Source organism: Myotis nattereri, assembly GCF_964212035.1.
Source record: "Myotis nattereri genome assembly, chromosome: 7".
NCBI classification, from domain to species: domain Eukaryota; kingdom Metazoa; phylum Chordata; class Mammalia; order Chiroptera; family Vespertilionidae; genus Myotis; species Myotis nattereri.
Genome location: NC_138082.1, coordinates 45,440,091 through 45,462,839, shown reverse-complemented (window position 1 = coordinate 45,462,839; position 22,749 = coordinate 45,440,091). Strand labels below are relative to the sequence as shown.

Sequence of the window (22,749 nt, the reverse complement as noted above, 5' to 3'; positions counted from 1 at the left end):
CCTTAAAAAAGAAAAGATATTATGGTGTACATACAATGGAAAATTATCAGCCATAAAAAAGAAGGAAATCCTGTCATTTGTGACACCATGGATAAACCTTGAGGGTATGAAGCTAAGTGAAATAAGTCACACAGAGAAAGACAAATACTATATGATCTCACTTATATGTGAAATCTAGAAAAAATTGCTCATAGTAACAGAAAACACATTAGTGGTTACCCGAGGCAGGGGGCAAGGGTGGGAAAAGGTGGTAATATGGTTCAAACTTCCAGTTAATAAGATAAATTAGTTCTGGGGAGGTAATGCACAACCTGGGACTAGAGTTAACAACACTATATTGTGTATTTGAAAACTGCCAGGAGAGTAAATCTTACAAGTTCTCATCACAAGAAAAAAATTACACTATTTGAGGTGATGGATGCTAATTAAACTTATTATGGTGATTATTTTGCTATGTACACAAGTATCAAATCGTTATATTGTATACCTTAAACCTCTACAATGCTACATATCAATTACATTTCAATAAAACTGGAAATTAAATAAATAAAATAGTTCTGGGTGTGCAAATAAGGAATAGCTGGCAATTAGGGTTCTCCTGATCCAAACCAAAGGCAGATTTGCCCCAAAAGATGTGCTGTGACTTAGAACAAACAACATGTCAAAACAAAGGCATCAAAACAAAGGTTCAATGTGGAAGGAAAACCCCTGAATATTTAAAGAGACCCCCCCAAAAAAAATCTGCCATTGAATAGTAGAATCCCTATTTGAAATAGTTTAGCTATCCAGTTCACAGGATATATGTAGAGGTATATATCTAGGTCAATGCATCACACGTAAAAGCCAAATTTGAAAGCCTGCAGACAGGTGGAAGTTCTGGTATTAGCACAACATCCAAAGTGCTTCAGATCACATGAACTTTATTAATCCTAAGGCAAGTCAGTGCTGTGGGGGTAGATGCCATCATCAGAGGCAGGATTTGAGCAAGGTTCCACAGACCTCGTGCTCACCATTCTGATACGTGACCTTTCTCTGAAGGGCTCCAGGGAACATGTAAAATGGTTGGTAAGCACACCCGCAGGAGAATGGAGATGTTCCGATAGATAGTTTCTGTGTTGACGAAAAGTAGCAAATATGATATTCTCTGCTGTTGGTGATAATGAAGTCAACGTAACAGTGAAACTGATGGCAAAATGATTAAAGTAGGTCCCAGGAAATGGAAATTGTATCAGGCATGACATGAGTGCCTCAGACTTCTGCACCGGTGACCAATAGTTTAAAATTACTTGAAAGCTCCCCTGCCAAAGGTGAGATATAGAAATATTTTTCTTTTGAAAAGTGCATTGGTAAAATATAAACATTCGAAAGCTCTCATCTGAGCAAATAACTCTATTCATAGCTTGCACTGCCTTTTTATTTAAAATTTCCAGTTTGTAGGTCTCTTCTATGATGTGATCATCATTTTTGTTTGTTTTCTAATAATCCGCCTTCTTGGGAACATGCCATGGTTGTTTTTTCATACATATGTGTGCATGTGTACGTGCGCGTGCGCACAACACACACACACACACACACACACACACACACACCATGCCCTATATAGTCAGTACATATTTATTATCAAGCTATCTCTCTTCTTTTAGTTCCAGGCAAGTGTCTTCTTGTCCCAGATTTTTTTTTTTTCTCATTTAAACTATGTACCTCCCTTCCCGGGCTTTTAATTCATACTTTTTAGGTTTCTTGACTCCTTTATTCCTTTGGCCCCAGAGACTGACATTGTCCTAGTAGATCCTGAAGCGTCTCCCTTTAGTCAGACTTCTCACTTATGTCTGTGCCACGGAAATGACAACTGATTCACAAAAACGTTATTGTTACAGTTAATCAGTCAGGAAGAGCTGACCGTCTTCAATGAGATTATTGTTGAGTCCTTGAGTTACACTCAACTTCAAGTATGTTTGGCACCCTAGGCAGGAGCTGGGTAGAGGTGGCCGTGTGGCTGTTTTTCATGTGATGGGCACTCGGCTCACTCCAGAACAAGTCTCTCCCCCTTGCTTTTCTTTATTCCTTCCTTCTCCTACACAGCGTCATTCAATTCAGTAGCAGTCCATATTTTATTGCTATATTTAAATTTAACATTGTTTAAGATTTCAACTTGAGCACAGTCAGTATTTGGGATCAAGTAGATAACCCTGGGCTAGTCAAACATCATCTACTAAATATCCTGGGAAGAAAGTGACTTTTGGAAACAAGGGGTGATATTCAGTATAGTTAACAGCCGGTGCGACACAAGGACACCCAATCAGAAGGAGGCTTTGCTGTGCCAGGGCTTAAGGGCTTAGCGCCCCTTAGTTGCTGCATTGTGGGGAAGCTGGTGTGTCCTAGGGGAGTGGTTGGGGGGTAGGATGTAGTTGAACTTAGGGAACTCAGGGCAAGGCTTTTATGAACCAGCTCAGAAGTACTTCAATTATGACAGTTCTATCAGTGGCTCCCCTGAGTACCATCCTGTGAGGTTCATTGTGCTTTATAATAGCTTGGACCTGTCTCTCTCGAATAGTATGTGTTTACCATGAAGAGGGAAGGCAAACTTGCAACCAACTTGCATGGAAAACCATAGTGCAGGTATTTCCTAGTTTCCTAGTCTATAGTCTTCAAAAGTTTCTCAGCCTCACCAAGGTTATCACACATTTGTTATCACAAGGCTATCACTCCAGAACAAGTCTCTCCCCCTTGCTTTTCTTTATTCCTTCCTTCTCCTACACAGCATCGTCCAATTCAGTAGCACTACGTATTTTATTGCTATAAATATGGACCTGCAAGACTGTTAAACTGGAACCTGCTGCATCCCACTTTGGGTTGCATATGACTAGTTATTGATTGGCAGGTAAGTTACCCCCAGCTATGCTGAGGGGCTCACGTTGGCTGCTGTCACCACCTGTGAGCCATTGATGATGTTCAGGTGGCTTTTCTCTTTAGCACCGGCGGCACCTCCCCCCCTCCCCCACGTGCACACACAGAGCTCCAGCTCTTCTCTGGGACCGCTCTGTGCTCCTGTTTCCCATGCAGGGACCCCAGGAGCCTCTGGCCTAGCACTAAGTCTTAACCATTTTTATCCCAAGGGACCCCTTTGACAGGCTGCTGAAGACACGGACCCCTTTTCAGAACAAGGTTCTTAAATGCATAAAAGACATGAAAACCAATGACATTGAAATACATTTAACACAATGTTTAAAAATTTGTACTATAGCAATACACATACTTTAATATATATTTTATTTATTTATTTATTTATTTATTTATTTATTTATTTATTTATTTATTTCAGAGAGGAAGGGAGAAGGAGAGAGAGATAGAAACATCAATGATGAAAGAGAATCATCGACCGGCTGCTTCCTGCAGGCCCCACACTGGGGATGGAGCCCGAAACCTGGGCATGTGCCCTAACCGGGAATTGAACCATGACCTCCTGGTTCATAGGTCACACGGAGCCATGCCAGCCCGGCAGTACACATACTTTTTAATTGACATCTGACGTAAGATCTAGCTGAGGGTCTACTTAATAACTACTGTAATTTAAGCTATTTGCAACAACTGTGATGTGATGTAAAGAACCTGTGGGTTCTACTGGAGACTACTACTGGAGTCATAGATACGTAGCCTGCGGGGACTGTGGGATATCCTTCATTCATAATGAAAGGAAATGCTAAAATTTTTTTTTGTCATCCAAATTCACTTGAATTTTCTCTCCTCAGGTTAAGAACCACTACAGGATAAAGTCACCCCAGGGGTCAACATCTCCATGGAGGCCGCTGCCCCAGTCCTGGAGGCAGGAACTCTCAGGCCACCCACACAGAGCTCAGAACCGCCTCCTGGAGGGAAGTTCTTACAACTAGTTCTGGGAATTGGGGGGCAGGGAGGAAGCGTGTCTGAGCTTCGTGGGTGCACTTGAAACAACCCGTCCTTTACTGTGCAGGGCTGCCCAGCCTCAGCACACCTGGAGACCAAGTTTTAAGTTGCTGGCACCAGTGTGGCTTCTCCCACCAGCTCTGGCCAAGGCTGAGCTTGTTTTCTCGTCTGCAAAAAGAAAATACCCATCTCACAGGAGTGTCAGGAGCAGTAAGTGAGAGAAGAGCTGCGAGCTGTAAGTTGTGCAGCATTATCAACGTTTGGGCCATTATTATTCTTGAGAGCCGAGAACAATCTAGGCAGCCCGATTCCCCGAGAACCTGGCGGCAGGCGTCATGCGCTTCATAAGCACTGGTGCAGAAGCAAACACTTGTGGCATGAATGAATGAAGTCTGCATTTGCACGTGGGCCTCGGTCTGCAAAAACACGCCGCTTCAGGCGACTAGGGCCGGCGCCTCACCAGCACTTTCCTTTACTAACAGGTAGTGAACGCCCTCCTGGCTCCGCGCTCAATGGCAACCACCATTCACGTGCTTATTTCCAAGAGGACCCCCCGGATGGGGCTGCGCGGCCCAGAGCTCGTCTGCCGGCCTCTCGCGCCGCTGCTTCCGGGCCAGGTTAGGGGCGGCCGGGCGGCGAGGGGCGCGCCGGGGAGGGGACCGCAGCGGGGCCCGCGGGGAAGGTGCGGGCGGCAGGCCGAGGCTGGCGCGCGAGGAGGGGCCGGGGGTGGGGAGGGGCGGGGCCGGCGTCCTCGTCACTTGATAAAACGCCTGCGAGTCTCCAGAGAACAACGGGCTCATTCAGCGGTGGGAGCTGCCTGCGAGGGGGAGCGGCCTGGCAGAGAGCGCGACTCGTCCCGGGGGTGGGGCCGGACGGGCGGCGAGAACAGACCGAGGCCGCCGCGGTAGCTGCAGCGCCGCAGCCTCGAACCCGGCCCGGAGCGCAGGGCGCCCGCGCACCTCGCCGCTCCCGCTCTCCTCGCCGCTCCCGCTCCCGCTCCCTTCCCGGGGCGCCGACCTTCCCATGGCGGCCGCGGGGCAGCTGTGGCTGCTCTACCTGTCGGCGGGGCTGCTGCCCGGGCTCGGCGCTGCCTTCAACTTGGACACCCGCGAGGACAATGTGATCCGGAAAACTGGGGACCCCGGGAGCCTCTTCGGCTTCTCGCTGGCCATGCACTGGCAGCTGCAGCCCGAGGACAAGCGGCTGTGAGTTCACTGATCTTCCCACCCCCACCCGGGCGCCGGCCCCCGGGTCCCGCCGGCCGCCCTACCCCTCGGCTGCCCCGCCCGGGACTCCGCCGGCCCGCGCGCTCGGCCCCGGCTCCGCCTGGAGCGGAGCCTCCCCACAGGCAGCCCGGGCAGGAGGAGACCCCGCGGGCCGACCCCTGCGCACCGCGGCCCCGGTGCCAGCCGGGTCTGTTCTCTGCCCCGAGAGTGTTACTTTTTTTTTTTTTTTTTAAGCGAGTACTTTCCGGTGGTCCTTCCCTCCGGGCATGTTTGCTGGGAACCCGGCAGGTGGCACGCTTCGCTGAGCTTCACGTGTGTGTTGGGGCGGGGTGACTTGGGCTGTAGGGTCGCTGCACTGCTGCAGTGGGGTTACTGGGCGTGTTGCTCCAGGAAGATCCAGGCCTTTTCCAAACGTGCGGAGCTCCCCGTCCCCCTGCAGACTCGCGAGCCCCGCAGAAGTTGGAAAGTCACTTTCCATCGCGTCCCGTGTGGCTTTCTCCGCGGGGCGGGTGCTCCCGCACGAGATACTTTAACATCCCCCCCCCCCCCCCCCGCCAATGGTGGGACTAACCCAGCACCTGCTCGAGGAGCCATATCTGCAGAGAAAACAAGCCCCCCCCCCCCCGAATGGTGTGCTCGCCACCCCCAGCCATGCCCCCAGCCCAGGCCCCAAAGCGCCCGGCGGCACCCGAGACCCTTTGGGCGCCTGCAGTGGGCAGGCCCAGCCGAGGGGTGAAAGCAACATGTCCGATCTGGGCTGGCGCTTTGCAAGCCAGGTTTGGAAGTGACAGCCCCCTTCCAGCACAGCATTAGCCGGGCGCCTCCCAGGAGAAAGCGGAGACCGGCACTCTCAGCTTCTCCTTTTTTTTCTTCTTTCTTTCTTAGATAGTGTTTGGTTCCCACATGATCAAACTGTTTAGGTTGGAGAGAGGGGTGTTTGGGAGCTTAGTCGACTTAATCGCAGTGGGGCTGCATTCTTGATCTGTGCTACCGAAAAATAAACTCACCAAAGCGCCCCCGCCCCCCGCGACTTTAGTTGAATTGAGGCTCTTCCAGGACCAACAGAGCGGAGAAAGCAAAGTGCAGGCACGGTCAAGAGAGGACTTAGTGTTTATGAGAGGCGAATGGGAATTTAGATTTTGATTTCAGCAATTAAGAATGTTGGAATAGGTGAATATTGTGGGCCCCTGAATCTTCGATTTTTATTTTTTTTTAACACCTGCTAGTTAAGTAAAGGAATTAGAATTAGTTGGGGGTGGGGAGGCCGCTGGCCAGTGGTCTGCCGGCTTGGCCAGCTGCTTCTATCTGCTTTGGAAAGAATTGTTAAGCTGTAAATCTGAAGTGAAAGGTGGTTTCTGTTAAGTCAGTTAATGGAGGAGGAGGGTTAGTGTGTCTGAATACTTAGGAGTGCCTAGATGTGTAGCTACCCATAGGGAGAATTTGAACTTGTTCGTGCAGAAATGACTGGGCCAGCAGTCCTTGGCGTTTCCCTCTGCAATCAGATGCCGCCTGGAGCTGGTGGCTTCCTTGAAGTACTTGTGCAAGCAAACATTCTGAAGGGGAAGTACTGGGGCAAGAACATGTCCTTGGGGTGGGAGATGTGCAAAACTGTGTTTGTAGCCAGGAATCTCTGTTGTCACCAAGGTTAGCAGCGTGCTTGCTACAACTTGTTACTGCTGGTGGGCTTCTTGGCGGTTAGAGTTGCTGCAAGTCCTCCCCAGGGTAAGAATAAGCCTATGTAGGGGGTGTGATGTCTTCTAGAAATGCTCTTCTTGGAGGTTAACGGAGGGACTGATCAGACCCTCAGATAGGGACAGGCCCACTTGAAAGGGGATGTTGCCCTGGAGCCTGGAGTATGGCAGTGACCACACTCTAGGGCAGCGGTTCTCAACCTGTGGGTCGCGACCCCTTTCGGCGGTCGAACGACCCTTTCACAGGGGTCGCCTAAGACCATCCTGCATATCAGGTATTTGCATTACGATTCATAACAGTAGCAACATGACAGTTATGAAGTAGCAACAAAAATAATTTTATGGTTGGGTCACAACATGAGGGCCAGAAGGTTGAGAACCACTGCTCTAGGGGGCTGTGGTGTATGTCAAATGCCACTCCCTGCCCTATTTCTTTTGGTCAAGTATTTCAGCTTCAGGAGCAGCATTGCCCTCTCAGGGTAACCAGCACACACAGGCCATACCCACATCTGTTGTCATCTTTGTCAGTAAAGGATGTGGGTTTAAATAACAGCTGGTGAGGTCTAGACCCCACTGTCCAGCTTCCTAAACTTTGCCCTCTCTGGACAAGCTTAGTGGGAGTATTTCTGGTGAGAGACCTGAGCTCAAGTTCAAGTTCGCTCTCAGCCATTTAGCAGCTGTTGTATTACTTTGAATCTTAGTGTGTTTATCTGTAAAACAGAGATATTACTGCTTAATGAGGGTTGTTGTGAGGATTAAGAGATAACATGCAAAGTGTTTAATTCCTGACTGACCTGTTTACTTGCTGATTAAATGGTAGCTGTTAATGGTGAGAAACTTAGAAAGAGTAAATGAATTCCTACTATGTGCCAGCTACTATACAGATGTTAAACATTCTGCGATTCTAAGACTGCCAAAGAGTAAAGCCAAAGATTATTGTAGTTTGAGTAATTGATGTTTTAAACTCTGAGTCCCACTTATGAAACCCATTTTCAAAGCAATTTAACCTTAATCTGGCTTTAATTAGATTTATAACAAAAGAAAATTTAGTGAACAAGGTACTTTGAGTTAGGAGAAGTAAAATATCAGAGATGTGTGGGAATATCAAATGAATGCACTGCTCTAGAAACCACGATAGATTTTTCTGGGTTAAATTTTCTACCATGCCATTTGACTATTTAGTAACAACTTAAACTCTAGTTAAGATTTTATAATAGAATAATACTGTTATTTGAGAGCCTTAAAACATATTGTGTATTCCTCAAACGTTCAGCACTATAAAACTGAAGTAGAGACTATAAAACATCACTCAGGTTTTTAGGCTGTATATTAAAGAAGTTTCAGACTTCAAAATATTTAGAGGGTTGGCTGAGTTACTGAGGCCAGGGTCTGAAAGTCTTGGAATCTTTCATTTCTCTAGGTAGTTAAGGCTGAGTCACACACCACCACTCCCATCTCCCACCCTCCCAGGTAGAAAGTATGGGAAGATAGCTATATGGGTATGCCCATTCTATGAATCATCACTCTTAGCTCTTCTGGGAAGATTATACAGATCTATGTATGACTCTAGGGCAGAACCCAGAAGAGGGAGAGCTATAACAGATATTCCCATGGAATAATTCTGGATTTATCCCAATTTTCTTTTTGAGAACTTTCTGATCACTATCTTCTAGAGCAGCGGTTCTCAACCTGTGGGTCGCGGCCCCTTTGGGGGTCGAATGACCCTTTCACAGGGGTCGCCTAAGACCATTGGAAAGCACATATATAATTATATGTTGTTTTTGTGATTAATCACTATGCTTTAATTATGTTCAATTTGTAACAATGAAATTGGGGGTCACTACAACATGAGGGACTGTATTAAAGGGTTGTGGCATTAGGAAGGTTGAGAACCACTGTTAGAGGCTCGCCAGGCCCAGTCACTCTATTCGGATTCTATGGTGCTTGTTCTTGATTTTTCTCAGAGTTGTGATGCCCCCACTTTAAAAATCATGTTTACTGGACTAGGAATTATCTAGTCCGACTGGCTTTCTTTGTAGATGAAGAAACTGAAGCCGAAAGCTAAAAAATGTCTAAATTCTCACAATGACATAAGAAGAATCTTAGCAGGATATGGATTTGAACTTGCTATTTCTGACTCGTGCGAATGCCATCTTTTAAGAGGAAAATTCAGAAATGCCCTTCAGACAGAAATAAATTGGCTAGCATCTGAGTTTTGGAAATGCACTATGTCAGGTTGATTTATTAAACTGCTTCCCACATAGGTCAGGGCTGTCTATTTAAATATCTGTGCTTGGACTTTCTTCCTCTTGGCCCTTATTCCAACTGGCCTTGGATCAGCTTCTGGGTCCCTCCTTCTTTGCCTGTCATCCCCTCCTTCTGGAAAAGCCCTGTGAGTAGCGACAAGCTAGCCAGGGATCAGAGTTGTCTTCAGGATGTGTACCTAAGCACTTGCTTCCTTGAATTCATTCCGAGTGCCATGTGGCCCAAGGCCATCATCCAGGCACTGTGACTGTGCTCAGTCACCTTGAGTCCTGAGAGTCAACATGGACAGGGACACTGAGAGATCATAGGACTCTGCAAGAACGCAGAAATAAACAAGTTTAACTTTTACCCAAGTAGTTTACATTTATCCACCCAATGACAGGGTTGAGATGAGGCTCAGAGAATTCATTTGGTCTGAATAATTTGTTGGGAAAGTCAGGTTACATGCTCGTATAGTATTCTCTATTGTAAAGAAGCCATTACTCTGTTTTTAGCTGCATCCGTCTCTTATTTTAGCATAACAATAATATTGATTTAATTCAGGTTTTTGTAACGAAATAGTACTAGAATTATGGCATATGGCACCCTTAGGACCTTGGCTCAACATACTATAGTGGGCAGAGTTGGCCAGCCTATTACTTGTCATTTGCAAGAGGGACAATGGAGACATAATAGAAAATACTATTGTATGTAGATGACAGGGTCAGTTTTACCTGGAACACTGGTTGGTTCCAAGTCAGCCCATCTTAAAGAATATAATCATATCGCAAGAACCAGTTTAAATTTCTCATTGAAAGTCTTTTTAGCCCAACCTACACTGTAGCAATTTCTTCTTCCTTTGAATGTCTGCAGCACTTACTATCATGTGCCTGACAGTTCTGATGGTTTTCTGTTTAACTGTTACCTGCCTTTTCAGAGGATGATCCAATCTCTCCCAAATGGACTATAGGTTAGGTGAGGGCAGGGTTCTTTTTTTAAAAAATCCTCATCCGAGAATATTTTTTCCATTGATTTTTTTAGACAGAGTGGAAGGGAAGGGGAGAGACACAGAGAGAGAAACATCAATTGGTTGCCTCTCCCACACATGCTGGCGGCTCATCAGGGCAACTTGGGAAATCTCTTTGCAAAAAAATGTAATTCTAGGCTCAGCCCAGCTCTATGGTGCTAGATGTGGTCAGTTTCTGTAGATGTAATCCAAGAATCTGTTCTTAAAGTTTTCCGGGTTTGAGCTAAACGTACACGAAAGTACAGAAGGCAGCATAACGTAGTGGGTAAGAGTAGACTCTAGAGCTAGAGCCTAGATCCCAGCTGTGGGTCTAAAGCTAGCTGGGATCAAAGCCTGCTCTGCATTTACCAGCTGTGGCATGGTGCAGGATTCCTACAGTTCTGCACCCAGTTCCACTGTGGGGGTTTTCCCCCCACACCACCAAACAGTTCTCAGACACCAGCTGGGTATCCTACAATTTAACTCGATTCTGACACTGTTACCTGGAGATAGCATCAGATCCCACAGGTTAAGGCTCAGTCCTACAAGACCGCCTTTGCCCCACTTGAGCTACCAATTGTAGTCCAGGTTGTCTGGTAGACCAGCTACAGATTGGAGGTTACCACGACCCCCTCCTGGGGTTCAATTAATTTGCTAGAGTGGCTCACAGAACTCAGAAAAGCATTTTACTTACTAGATTACCAGTTTAGTATTAAAAGATATGATGAACTCAAGCCCTAGCTGGTTTGGCTCAGTAGATACAGCGTCGGCCTGTGGACTGGAGCGTCCTGGGTTCGATTCTGGTAAAGGGCACATGCCCCAGTTGTGGGCTGGGTTCTCAGTGGGGATCGTGCCAATCAATGATTCTCTCTCATTGTGTTTCTATCTCTCTCCCTTTCCCTTCCTCTCTGCAATCAATAAAAATATATATTTAAAAAATAAAAAAGGTATGAACTCAGGAATGAATGGCCAGATGGAGGAGATGCATAGGGCAGGGTATGGGGGCGGGGTATGTGGGGTGTGTGTGTATGTGTGTGTGAGCTTCCAGGTTCTGAGCATACTGCTCTCCTGGGATCTCCATATGCTTACCAACCTGGAAGTTCTCCAAATTCCATCCTTTGGATTGTTAATGGAGGCTTCTTTGCATAGGTATTATAACTGATTAAATCTTTGGCTATTGGTGTTTGAACTAAACCTCTAGCCCCTCTTCCCTCCCAGGAGGTCAGGGGTGTGGGACTGAAAGTTCCAACCCTCTAATGAAGTGTTTGGTTCTCCTGGCAACCAGCCCCCATTCTTAGGTACTTTCCTAAAGACATCTCATTGACATAACAAAAGACAATTTTTGTCACTGTGATCTCTTAGGAAATTCCAAGGGTTTTAGGAGCCCTGTGACAGAAACAGGGATAAAGACCAAGTATATATGTATTATCAGTCATAACACCTGTATATTTTTATAAGTCAATACCTAACCTCTCTAGGCTTCCCTTTCCTCAGCTGTAAAGTGAGGATAATTGAACCTTAGACTAGTCCTGGCCCAGAGGAGGCACTTTGTGTTTGTTAAATAAACGTGGAAGGCAAGGTTGTCAGAGGTGAAGAGGTTGTAAATCCATGTAGTCTATGCTTCCTGGCCTGGGCAGTGTGCAGATTTTGAACCTTTAGCAGATTCTGGTTTGTTAAACTGGCACTTAGAATAGCAAACCGTGATCCCTAGGAACTAAAGCAAGAGGCTAGCTGTTAATTAGGCTTGAACTGGCACCTACAGATTGGCTCTTCACCATTGTTGAACCCTGTTAGCATGATGGTCATCTGACCTGCTGCTGGTTTTTTTATTTAGATAAGCGAAGCAAGACAAGTCTAACTCAGCTTAGCTATTCCAAGGTTAGCATTTTTGCGGAATGACACTTTTCACAGGCCACAGACCTTATAGCAGCGACCTTACACACACACACACACACACACACACACACACACACACACACACATCTCTCCTGGATTGCAGTGTTGGATTCTGCTAGCACTTCATCTATTCCCAAGTTGGCAAAAAGACTTTAGAACACTTTTAAGTCTCTAAAACCGATTATGTGGTAAAGAAGACTGTTCTGAGTTAGGGGGAACAGGGATGGTGCCGCTGAAGCAACTGTAGGAGGCAAAGACAAGTGACCTGGAGCCATGGATGTCTGCTCCCATGTTTATTTGCCAACTGGCTAGATCAGTGATGCCAAACCTATGACACGCGTGTCAGAGGTGACACACAAACTCATTTTTTTTGGTGGATTTTTCTTTGTTAAATGGCATTTAAATAGATAAAATAAATATCAAAAATATACATCTTTGTTTTACTTGGTTGCAAATATCAAAAAATTTCTGTATGTGACACGGCACCAGAGTTAAGGTAAGGTTTTTCAAAATGCTGACACACCGAGCTCAAAAGGTTCGCCGTCACTGGAGATGTATTTTGCATGTCATACAATCCAAAGATTACTTTTTTTGGAACACCATTTCAGATACAGTATCAGAAAAACCTTTTAGAGAAATAGGCCTTTTAAGCCTGGGGGTGTGGAAATGAAAATAAACGTTGGAATAATTTGGAAGGGGCACGTTGGTTAGTGATAGGAAGAGTGAACGAAGCACAGGTCCTGCCTGCTTACCCAGGGTTGTGCTTGGCTCTGGGTGGCGGGATCAGTGTCACTACAGTTTCTGCACCTTGCCAAGGACATCCATTTGTACTGAGGTTATTTTAATTGTGTGTGTGATACAAGCGATAATAAACATCTCTGGCCCGGGAGGGGTTGAGGGGGAGGACGTCACTGAAGCATAAGCCTTCGGAGCCATGGACCCTTTTCTCCTGGCAGAATCAGAACCCTGTTCTTCAGGACACAGGGCCATTGCTCAAGTGGCCAGTCTCTGTGGACCCAACAAAGCACCGCGACGGAACGCTAACTAGAGGATCCTCACCAAAGCGTGTCACAGCCAGCGGTGTGGAGTGGTCGGTCCCTAGTGTGGGCGGCCCATTTGGCAGCACGGGGAGTGTGAAGGTTTGCTGTTCTTGCTGAGGAGAGTGAGGAGTCCTGCCCAGGTCAGGTGATGGCCTGGAACCCCCCGCCCCCCGCCCTTTCCACTGGCAGGGTCGTTCTCTTTGTCCTTCAAGAACAAAAGGTGTTTTGAAGTTGTGAAATGGAAGTGTTTAGACATCTATCAGACTCTGGAGAGGTTGGAGATATACAGAAAAAGGCATTTAAAAGAGCTGGGATTGAATGTATTGATGATGGCCTAAGGAATCCAACTTTGCTGTGACAAAATAAACCGATGCTTTAAAAAAATTCTAAGCGTTCCCGAACAAGGAAAAGCTTGGAGAGGCTCCGATGTGCCCGGGGGATGTGCAGAAACATGATTCTGGGACAATGGCATTCGCCACGTCGGCCTCATGGCTGCTGGTGAGACTGGGCATATGTGCTAACTTAGGACAGTACTCGGGGAAAATTGAGCTGGCTTGAAGATCTGGGTGATAGAAAGGTCTCCTATGAACTCACACGTGCAGAAGGAGGTGGATCTGGACCCTGATGGGCCTGCTAGAGGCTCAAAGACAGAGGGCCTGGGAAAGACTGAGAGAGAGGCCCGCTGAACTAGAGGGTCCGAAGCCCAAGGGAGGACTTGGGGGCCGGCTGGAGCAGTGTTCCAGATACCATATCAGATCAGCCAGTTAGATAGAAAAGTGCTTTCTAAGCCTCGTGTTATATTTAGAAAGTGCCCAAGTCTGCTATAGAGATTAACAGAGTGTGGGGAGGCCTCTGGGGCCCTCGCGCAGGATGATCCCAGGAAGTGAGCGCTGAGAGGCAGCCATGCTCCAGCTCACCAGCTCACCAGCCAGAAGCCATCTGAGGTTTTTCACTGTCAGAGGATAGGAAATGGGTCTTTGGTAAGTGCATTTATTTCTGTGTATGTGCGTCTGTATAAATGTATGTTATATTTCAACCTAAAGGAAATAAGGGTTTTCATTCTTGAACACGAGGAACAAGTAAACACTTGGAGGGGACTGCGCTCTGGACCTGCTAGAGAACTCATAACCAGCTTTTGGGGGTTTTCCTATAGAAGTTTTTAGTTCAACAGATAATTTGTTTGCCATTGTCTATGTATTAGGCACTGACCTAGTGCTGGCGATATAGCAGCAAACAAAGTAGATAAGATTCCTGCTTAGGTTCTGTGAGGGAGACAGACAAAATAAGGAGGGTACAATATTAGATGGTAGGAGGTGGTACAGAGGGAAAAAGGTGGAGAAATGGAATAGGGAGTGGGACTGGGGTGGGACGTGATTGGCAATAGGTCAGTCAGGGAAGACTTCACTGAGAAGGTGAAGGTGGGAGTCATGTCAGTGTTGGAGGGAAGAGCATTTCCGCAAAGAAAGCAGCAAGTGCAAAGGCCCTGAGGCAGAAGCATGTCTGGCATGTTCAGTAACAACCATCAAGGAGGCCGATCGTCTCCTGGAGGCAGATTGTGTAGAGCCTTACGGTGTTTGAGAAACTGACTTTTACTCATGAATGACATGGGAAGCTATTGGAGTGTGCTGAGAAGAGTATGATCCGACTTGGATTTTTAAAAAAATATATTTTATTGATTTTTTACAGAGAGGAAGGAAGGGGGATAGAGAGTTAGAAACATCGATGAGAGAGAAACATCGATCAGCTGCCTCCTGCACACCCCCTACTGGGGATGTGCCTGCAACCAAGGTACATGCCCTTGACCGGAATCGAACCTGGGACCCTTGAGTCCGCAGGCCCACGCTCTATCCACTGAGCCAAACCGGTTAGGGCTGGACTTGGATTTTTAAATGCATTTTTCTAGCTGCTACATTGTTGAGAATAGACTGTATGAGGGCAAGGGTAGATGTAGTGATATTAATTAGGAGGCTCCTGTAATGATAGATGAGAGGCCATGGTAGTTTGAGCCAACATGATAGCAGTAAAGATAGTGAGAAGTAGTGGAATTCTGGACATATTTTGAAGGCAGAGCCAATAGGATTTCCTGTGGACTAGATACTAGGTGAGAGAAAGAGTAGAAAAGAATGTCTGCAAGGTTTTTTACCTGAGTAGCTGGAAGGATGTGAGGTTGTGATATAAGGGTTTAGGGAAGACCATAAGGGGCATAGATACTGGGGGAAGGTCAGGAGTTTGATTTTATTTTTATTTTTTTTAAATACATTTTTATTGATTTCAGAGAGGAAGGGAGAGGGAGAGAGAGATAGAAACATCAATGATGAGGGAGAATCATTGGTTGGCTGCCTCCTGTATGCCCCCTACTAGGGATTGAGCCCGCAACCCGGGCATGTGTCCTTGACCAGAATCTGGGACCCTTCAGTCTGCAGGCCGATGCGCTTTCCACTGAGCAAAACCGGCTAGGGCTAGGACATGTTGTATTTGAGATGTCTAGACATCCAGGTGGAGTTGTTGAGTCCGCTGTTGTATTAGAGTCTGAAGTTCAGGTGGAAAGGTTTGGATTGAAGATATACTAGTAGAGGTGAGGGAGATGAAGGGAACCAGCCTCAGAAACGGAGAGGAATGGCCTGTAAGGTAGGAGAACTAGGTGTGCTGTCCTGGAATTGTTTCAGGAGTGAGCCATCGTTGTCATATGACCCTGAGAACTGATCCCTGCTATAGCAATGTGGGGGCCATCGGGGACCTTACCAGAGCATCGGGGGAGGATTGGGGGCAATGCCTGGTTGGAGTAGGTTGGAGAGAGAATAGAAGAGGGAGACTAAGGATTAGAACTCTTGAGTTTTGCTGAAGAGAGGAGAACACGCACTAAGGGGGAAATGGGGTTGAGAGGAAATTTAATTTTTTTTAATCCTCACCTGAGGATGAGAGAGAGAGAGAGAGAGAGAGAGAGAGAGAGAGAGAGAGAGAGAGAAACATTGATATGAGAGAGAAATATCAATTGGTTGCCTCCCATACGCATCCTCGCACCCAACCAGGGATCGAATCCACAGCCTGGGTATGTGCCCTGATCAGGACTGGAACTGGCAACTTTTTGGTGCATGAGACGACACTCTAACCAACTGAACCACACTGACCAGGGCTCATCATTTTTTTTTTAAGTTGGGATAAAATTATAGTCAGCTGATTAGTTGGTGCTGACTCAGTAGAAATGGAAAAGTGAATGCAGGAGCGGGAGGAGCTGGTGTGATGTCTGCGAAGAGGTGAGGGGAATGCACCAGTGGTGGGGTGGGCCTGTTTACCACATCACAGAGGGGCACCGATGCAGGTAGGTGGAAGATGGTGAGGTTTTTTTTTTTGCTTGCTTCTAATTTCTCAGTGAATAACAGCAGATCATAAGTTCTAAGCTACTCAAAACTTGTGTAGCCTGTAGGAGTAAGCACTCCATTCTAGAATTAGGGATGTGGGGATTGAATCTCAGCTTCTCCACATTCTGTGAATTTGACCTTGGGCAAGTTACTTGGCCTTATCAGTAAAGTGGAGGCACTGACAGTACCAACCCCAGAGGCTTGTGCAGATTAAATGTGGGAGTATAAAGCACTTAGCACAGTGCCCGGCATGTCCAGTGAACACCAGCCTGTACGTGGTGGCTGCCTTAACGTAAAATAGCAATATAATTCCCTCACACAGAGGAGTTTTGTAGCTATCTTATCTTTATAGTCTGGGAACCAGCTGCCCTTTGGGGGGTCAGGTCAAAGGTGAGGTTGCCCCATGGGTGGGGCTGCAGCCAGAGTCAGAGCAGTTCACAGGCGGATGGGAGCTGTAACATTGTCTTGAAGAGAGGAAGGGGAAATGGCAGCACTTCAAAACCCTCCAAGAATCTCCAGCTCCTTATGCTATATTCCCGCTACAGAGACCCCCTGATCCCCCCAACCCCCCGCTTTTTATTTTGTTAAATTCTTATCAGGCTCATTTCAGGTGTTGTGTGTGCATTTCCCATGTGGGAGTATCTGCAAGTTCTGGTATTATCTAGGATGGCATGGTGTCTGCGTGTCCTCTAGGCCAGGTCGACAGCAGGGCGTCGACAGGTGGGCGTGTGCTGTGCAGGGTGGTGTATAGTGAGCTGGGAACAGGTAGGGGCCCCAGGACCTTGCCTCCTGCTCCTGCTGGCCTGGTCCATCATCATCTTTGTGATCCTGGTCAACATGTCACAATGTCTCCCTTCACGCACTGAAAAGAAATGACTCATGGCCTCGTTGAATTGTCAGGAGTGCACTATGGGTAAGAGCACTGTGGGTTCTAAAACACTGCCAGCTTTTAATCTCTTCTGTCACAATAAATAGTACAGGCTGCAGAGATAGCCTGCGGTAAATCAGAATCTGAAAGGAAATAGAATATCACTGAAATTATGTAAGAGTGTGAATAATCAGGACTTTAGCATCTAGTTCCCTGGGGTGTGCCACGAATTAGGTGGCATGATGGTGAGGTGTCTTTTTTTTTTTTTTTTAAAGTTCTATCACTATAGTGCAGAATGGAACATGTAAGTTTATAATATAAAACAAGAGGCTTAAATAAAATAAAAAACCCAAGAGGGTTTAGAGGCATTTCAAGCTTTTGGTGGTTGCTTTGTTTGGGCTATGCCCCCATTCTCATTCACTTTTCTCTGTGCTTTTGTGGAAATAGTTGAGAAGCACCGACCAGCCCAACCTTTTCTCTGCAGAGGGATAACTGAACCTGGGAAAGTCAAGTGACAGCTCGGTCGTGACATTGTGCGCCCCGAGACCCAGCTATTGATTGCCCAGTCCACCTAATACTGTGCCATACACATCTACCTTTTGGTGAGGTAGCCTATTCTTGGAACGAAACCTTTCTAGAGGGTGCTCTAGAAATGTTAGCCTGAGAGATGTTATCTCTGCTGTTTGTGGGCATCTTAAGAGCAAGACTGACAGCCTGTCTGTTTTTGGTTCAAATCTAATAGCAGAAATGGGTCCCTAATACGTGTTTGTTAAGCTCTATGAGTTGATTTCCAGAGGCAGTACAGATTGCTGGAGAACAGGAAGTGGTATGACACTCTCTTCAGAATGAGCCTTTATACCCGGTGGTGGTGGTTCTCAGCCTCCTCCTCCTCCCATTGCGGTAAAATGCACATCACATAACATTCACTGTCTTATCCGTTTCTGAGTGTGCAGCTCAGTAGTGTTAAGTGTAGTCACATGATTGTGAATACTCCGGCACTTCTTCAACTTGTCCTAAAGTGTGTAGATATCAGGCACGTACCAGGTGTATTGGTTAATAATGCAGATTTTGTAATAAAAGAAAACACTATAATCTCAAGAGAAATATCAAAAGTGCTTCATCGCTAGCTACACATTTCCCCATCTTTCAGGTAATTTGTGGATACCGTCCCAATAGAACTTTTCTTGTTTTGAGGCAAACCATTCAGAGACCAAATTTTCCACTTCTTCGTACGTTTTGAAGTGCTGCTCAGAAAGTGCGTGTGCCATCGATCAGAACAGGTAATCTGAAGGAGCGAGGTCTGGTGAATACGGCGGGTGGGTTAATACTTCCCAGGCCAGATCTTTTAACGTGTCTTTAACTGGTTTTGAAGTGTGTGATGGTGAGTCATCATGAAGCAAAATTACTTTGCTGTGTCTTCTGGAACATTCTGGTCATTTCATAATCAAAACATGGTTCAAATTGATTATTTGTTGTCAGTATAAACAGTTTCACCTGGTTTTAGAAGCTCATAATACACCACACCTTGCTGATCCCACCAAACGCAGAGCATTGTCTTCTTTCCGAAGCTATTTGGCATTACAGTTGATATTAATGGTTGACCTGGATCAATCCATGATTTTGTGCATTTGGGATTCTCAGAATAAATCCAGGTTTCATTGCCAGTCACAATTTGATGCAAAAAGAACTTTCTTTCGTGCCATTGAAGCAACATTTTACTGATGACTTTTCGGTTTTCCATTTGTCTTTGTTCAGTTGATGTGGCACCCATTTTCCTTCCTTTAAAATCTTGCCCATTGCTTGTAAACAATCGGAAATTGTTTGCTGAGCAATGTTTAATCTTTCTGCAAGTTGTTTTTGAGTTTGACACGCATCTTCATCCAATAATGCTTGTCATTGTTGGACTTCAAACTTTTTCGGTTCACCCGGACATTCTTTGTTTTTCACATCGAAATCATCACTTTTAAAGCGTTTAAAACAGCGTTCACACGTATCTTGAGATGGAGCATGTTCACCGTAAGCTTCCCGAAGTATTCAGCACTTTTATTCAAAATAAAGTAATGAATTAAAACTTCCCATAGATGCTGTTTTTTGGGCACGAAATTCAACATTTTTAAGTGTAAAAATACCTATGATGTTAACACCTTCAGCAGATTTGGCATATGAAGTTTTGAAGCTTGTTGTCAATACAACAAAATAGCATACATATCAAATCGCATTTTTATCAACATATGTGTAACTCTATTGAAAAAATCCGCATTATTAACCGATACACCTAGTATATGCCCCATATTATGAGGCCATAAATTACTGATAAACTAAACTTAAAATAACTGACTATGGAATTGTGCTAAATCATACCATTTGAGATGATACTCTAAAGTAGATTAGTGGCAGTGTAATTAATAGTTTAACACATTTTATGGTAGAAATTTAAAATTCCATGTCATAGCTTAGAATGGGTTTTCCACTTTGGTAAAGAACTGTTCCTGTGTGCCTGGCTCCCTCTGGGCACCTTCAAGGTTCTGGGCATCTTTTTGAGAAACCAGAATCCTGTTATGTCCTCAGTGTTGTCGATAAGTTCTTGGAACTGTGGTGAAACAACATATAATGAAAGCAACTTTACCATAGGTTGATTGATATCAACAAGAGTTAAGTTGCCATGGCGTTATAACAAAATGACGTTATTTGAGGACCTGCTGTAATTTTGTCCTAAGCTTTTAACTGAGTTAAAGAGAAAATTGCAACAGATAAAAGGCCTGGCCACATTCATGTACCTCTTATGTCTTGCTGCTCCTCCTACCTAACTCTCTTAGTAGCTTTAAAATGAAACCGTAATTTCAGTGGCACAATATGTTCAGGTTGAGGCTGAGGTTTGATATGATATTTACAGGTCGAAGTTCGAAAGGAAGTGTGTTTGTTCAGGCAACACCAGATTAGACTAACAGCTGTCCCTGGTAGTCGGGCCATCTTTAGCTCGTCTTGCAAATACTTCCCTTGTTCACACTACAACCCCCTATCCTGCTCCCTAGCTTCCTTTGGAGCCATGTTAATCTGTTGCCTACAGGCAGTTTTATTTTCTTCCTCTGTTTCTTACCTCTTTGATTTTTCTAATGACTGTGTTGGTCAGGTCCTGTTGAGTTTCATACTCTCTTTATTCTTACTGATGTTTTCATTATGGAATTTCTAATAAGCTGTTTGGGAGCTGTCCGAATAAAAGCTTCCTGACAGTTGTGAATTGTGGGCCTTCTGCAGGCAGGAGTTGGGTCTGATTTTTCTATTTTGCCCAGAGCTTTAACGTGGAGCTCAACGTGCATGCTGTCCTCCAAGTAAAACAAAAATGTGCTGTAAAAGAAATCTAAACTCCATGCTCGGCCATAGGTGTTTCCATCGGTACAGGAATGGGAGCAGTCTAGTATTATTACCCAACCGTGCTTTTGTGCATTTCTTGTAAACCACCTGCAGAAGTTAGGAAGGAACGGAGGAAATGATCTAGAAAGGTAGACCACTGTCTCCCTCACTTTATGTCATGAATTGGTGGCCAACTTCCAACGGCTGCACCTACATCCCCCCTTGTGCCCCGAGGTCTTTCTGGTTTCCCACAGAGCCCCTGGTTTCCACCTCTACTGCCCACCCTGAAGCAGGGGTCTAGCTAGCCAATGTGTCTGTTTTTATAAATGTCACCAGAAACTTAAGCGGATCCATTTAAGGCCCACCAGACTGTCTGAGAACCTTTTCTCATCATGGAGTTGGCCATCCCGAGTCCCTGAGACAAGCACTTGTCAGTGAGGAACAGCCTGGGTTTGCCTTTGACCACACATCCAGAAGCAGTTGTGTGTTCCCACCTGGATCCCCACCCCGCTCTGTTCCCGGATCCCTCCCCGCCACTCATTCATGTTTTAGATTAGATGACAGGTGAGGTCAGGAGTCTGACTCAGGCCTGACTCACGGCAGCTCCTCCCTTCGCAGGTGGCATTGTCCGCAGCATCCAAGGCAAAGGCGTTCGGACTCCGCAGCTATTTGTAAACAGTACTTACCGGCGTGAGCTCTGCACGCGGAGCTGCCTCTGAACTGGGCAGGGTCACTCCCTACTGGTTAGGCTATTATGCCCAGAGCTTGAACGTGGAGCCTAATGTGCATGCTTTCCTCAAAGTAAAACAAAAATGTGCTCTAAAGGAAGGGTGAGCATTTTATATCGCTGGTTGTCCGTAGCCCAGTCGTGCCCCCGAATGCCTTGGACTTCCACAGGGAAAGGGAGAGTTCTCTCTGTCATTCTATGTTATTCTGTGTCTCACTGGACCACAGTGGAAAGCTGATCTACCTTTGCAGCTTGGATTTCCTCTCTTCAGTATTTTTCAACCTCTGCCCTCCATTTGGACTTTATTGCAATTCCCAGATGGCCAGCCCAGTGCCTGGCGCACCAGAGGGACAGATTTATCAACATCTTTATTGACGTGTTGTCATGCCTCTTGAATGGGCTGTAAAAGTCAGTCTTTGGCGTTTGCTTGCCTGCAACTGCCTGCATCAAGACAGCATGTGTGAGCTTGCCTTATGCAGTTACGAGGTTTGCTTTCTTCATGACTTCTGGGCACTGATTTTAACCTCCATGATGACATCTGCTGGTTTCTCCGCAAGACTTTCAACGACCCATTGTCCACTGACTGACATCATTGTAGAAATTATACCTTTTCGATTTAGAATAGTCACACGGTACCGCTGTAAATACAAAAACATGTGGAACGAAAAGCCCCCTCCCACCTCCTGGTCTCCGGTCACCCTGTTCTTCCTGGAGGCAACCACTGTTTGACCAGCTTGTTGTGCCTTCTCACAGGCACCTGTACATTTAAGAGCGAATACATACACCCACGTTTTTTACAGGGACGGTAGCATGCCATATGTATTCTTCTGCACCTTGCTCGTTTTCTCTTGCCATGTCATTTTACATATATTTTATTGTTGATAGTATTACAGATAGCTGTAATTCCCTCCCCCCTCCCCCCAGCCCCCTGGCCTCCTCCCAGCCCCTACCAACCGCCCCAGGTCTTCACCTCTCTTGCCATGTTTTAGTGCCTGATGTTAGCAATAAGAGCTTCCTTCATTTTTAATGTCTGCAGAGCATTCGGTTTTTAGGAGGAATCACAGTTTATTTACTGAGTGTGGGTGTCCAGGTAACTTCTGATCCGTTGCATAGAAAGCAGTGCCACAGACCTCCTCCTCTCCTTTAAGTAGAGGGCCGGCTGAGTCCCAGTGTGGAGGCTTGCCCAGCGCTGTTTAATGGTCGTGGCTGATGTGGAGGAGGGGCTGGCTGCTCTTCATGACTTGCTCACAAGCTCCGTCCTACCCTCGGATGTCACAGGATACTCTACCAGTGGGGTCGCTGGGATATTTTCAACAAGTGCAGTTGACAGTTTTGCACTCGAGCTGTTGCATTCCTGATGGCCTCAGCATTTGAGCCCCCCCCTCCCCCCCAACCCCCGTACCTGCACTTGTTAAAAAGTACTTGTTAAAATTAGAAT

At 46.0% G+C, this 22,749-nt stretch overlaps 1 protein-coding gene across 3 annotated transcripts in view; it reads left to right on the top strand.

The window, feature by feature from the left end:
* The first annotated feature begins 4,691 nt into the window (after positions 1-4,691).
* The window catches only part of ITGA6 (integrin subunit alpha 6), a 71,263-nt gene continuing 53,205 nt past the window's right edge, over positions 4,692-22,749 (top strand). For all 3 annotated transcript variants that reach the window (XM_081095510.1, XM_081095511.1, XM_081095512.1), the window contains exon 1: positions 4,692-5,108. In XM_081095510.1, the coding sequence (XP_080951636.1) occupies positions 4,927-5,108 (182 nt within the window). In that variant the 5' untranslated portion in view covers positions 4,692-4,926. The remainder of the gene's footprint in view (positions 5,109-22,749) is intronic.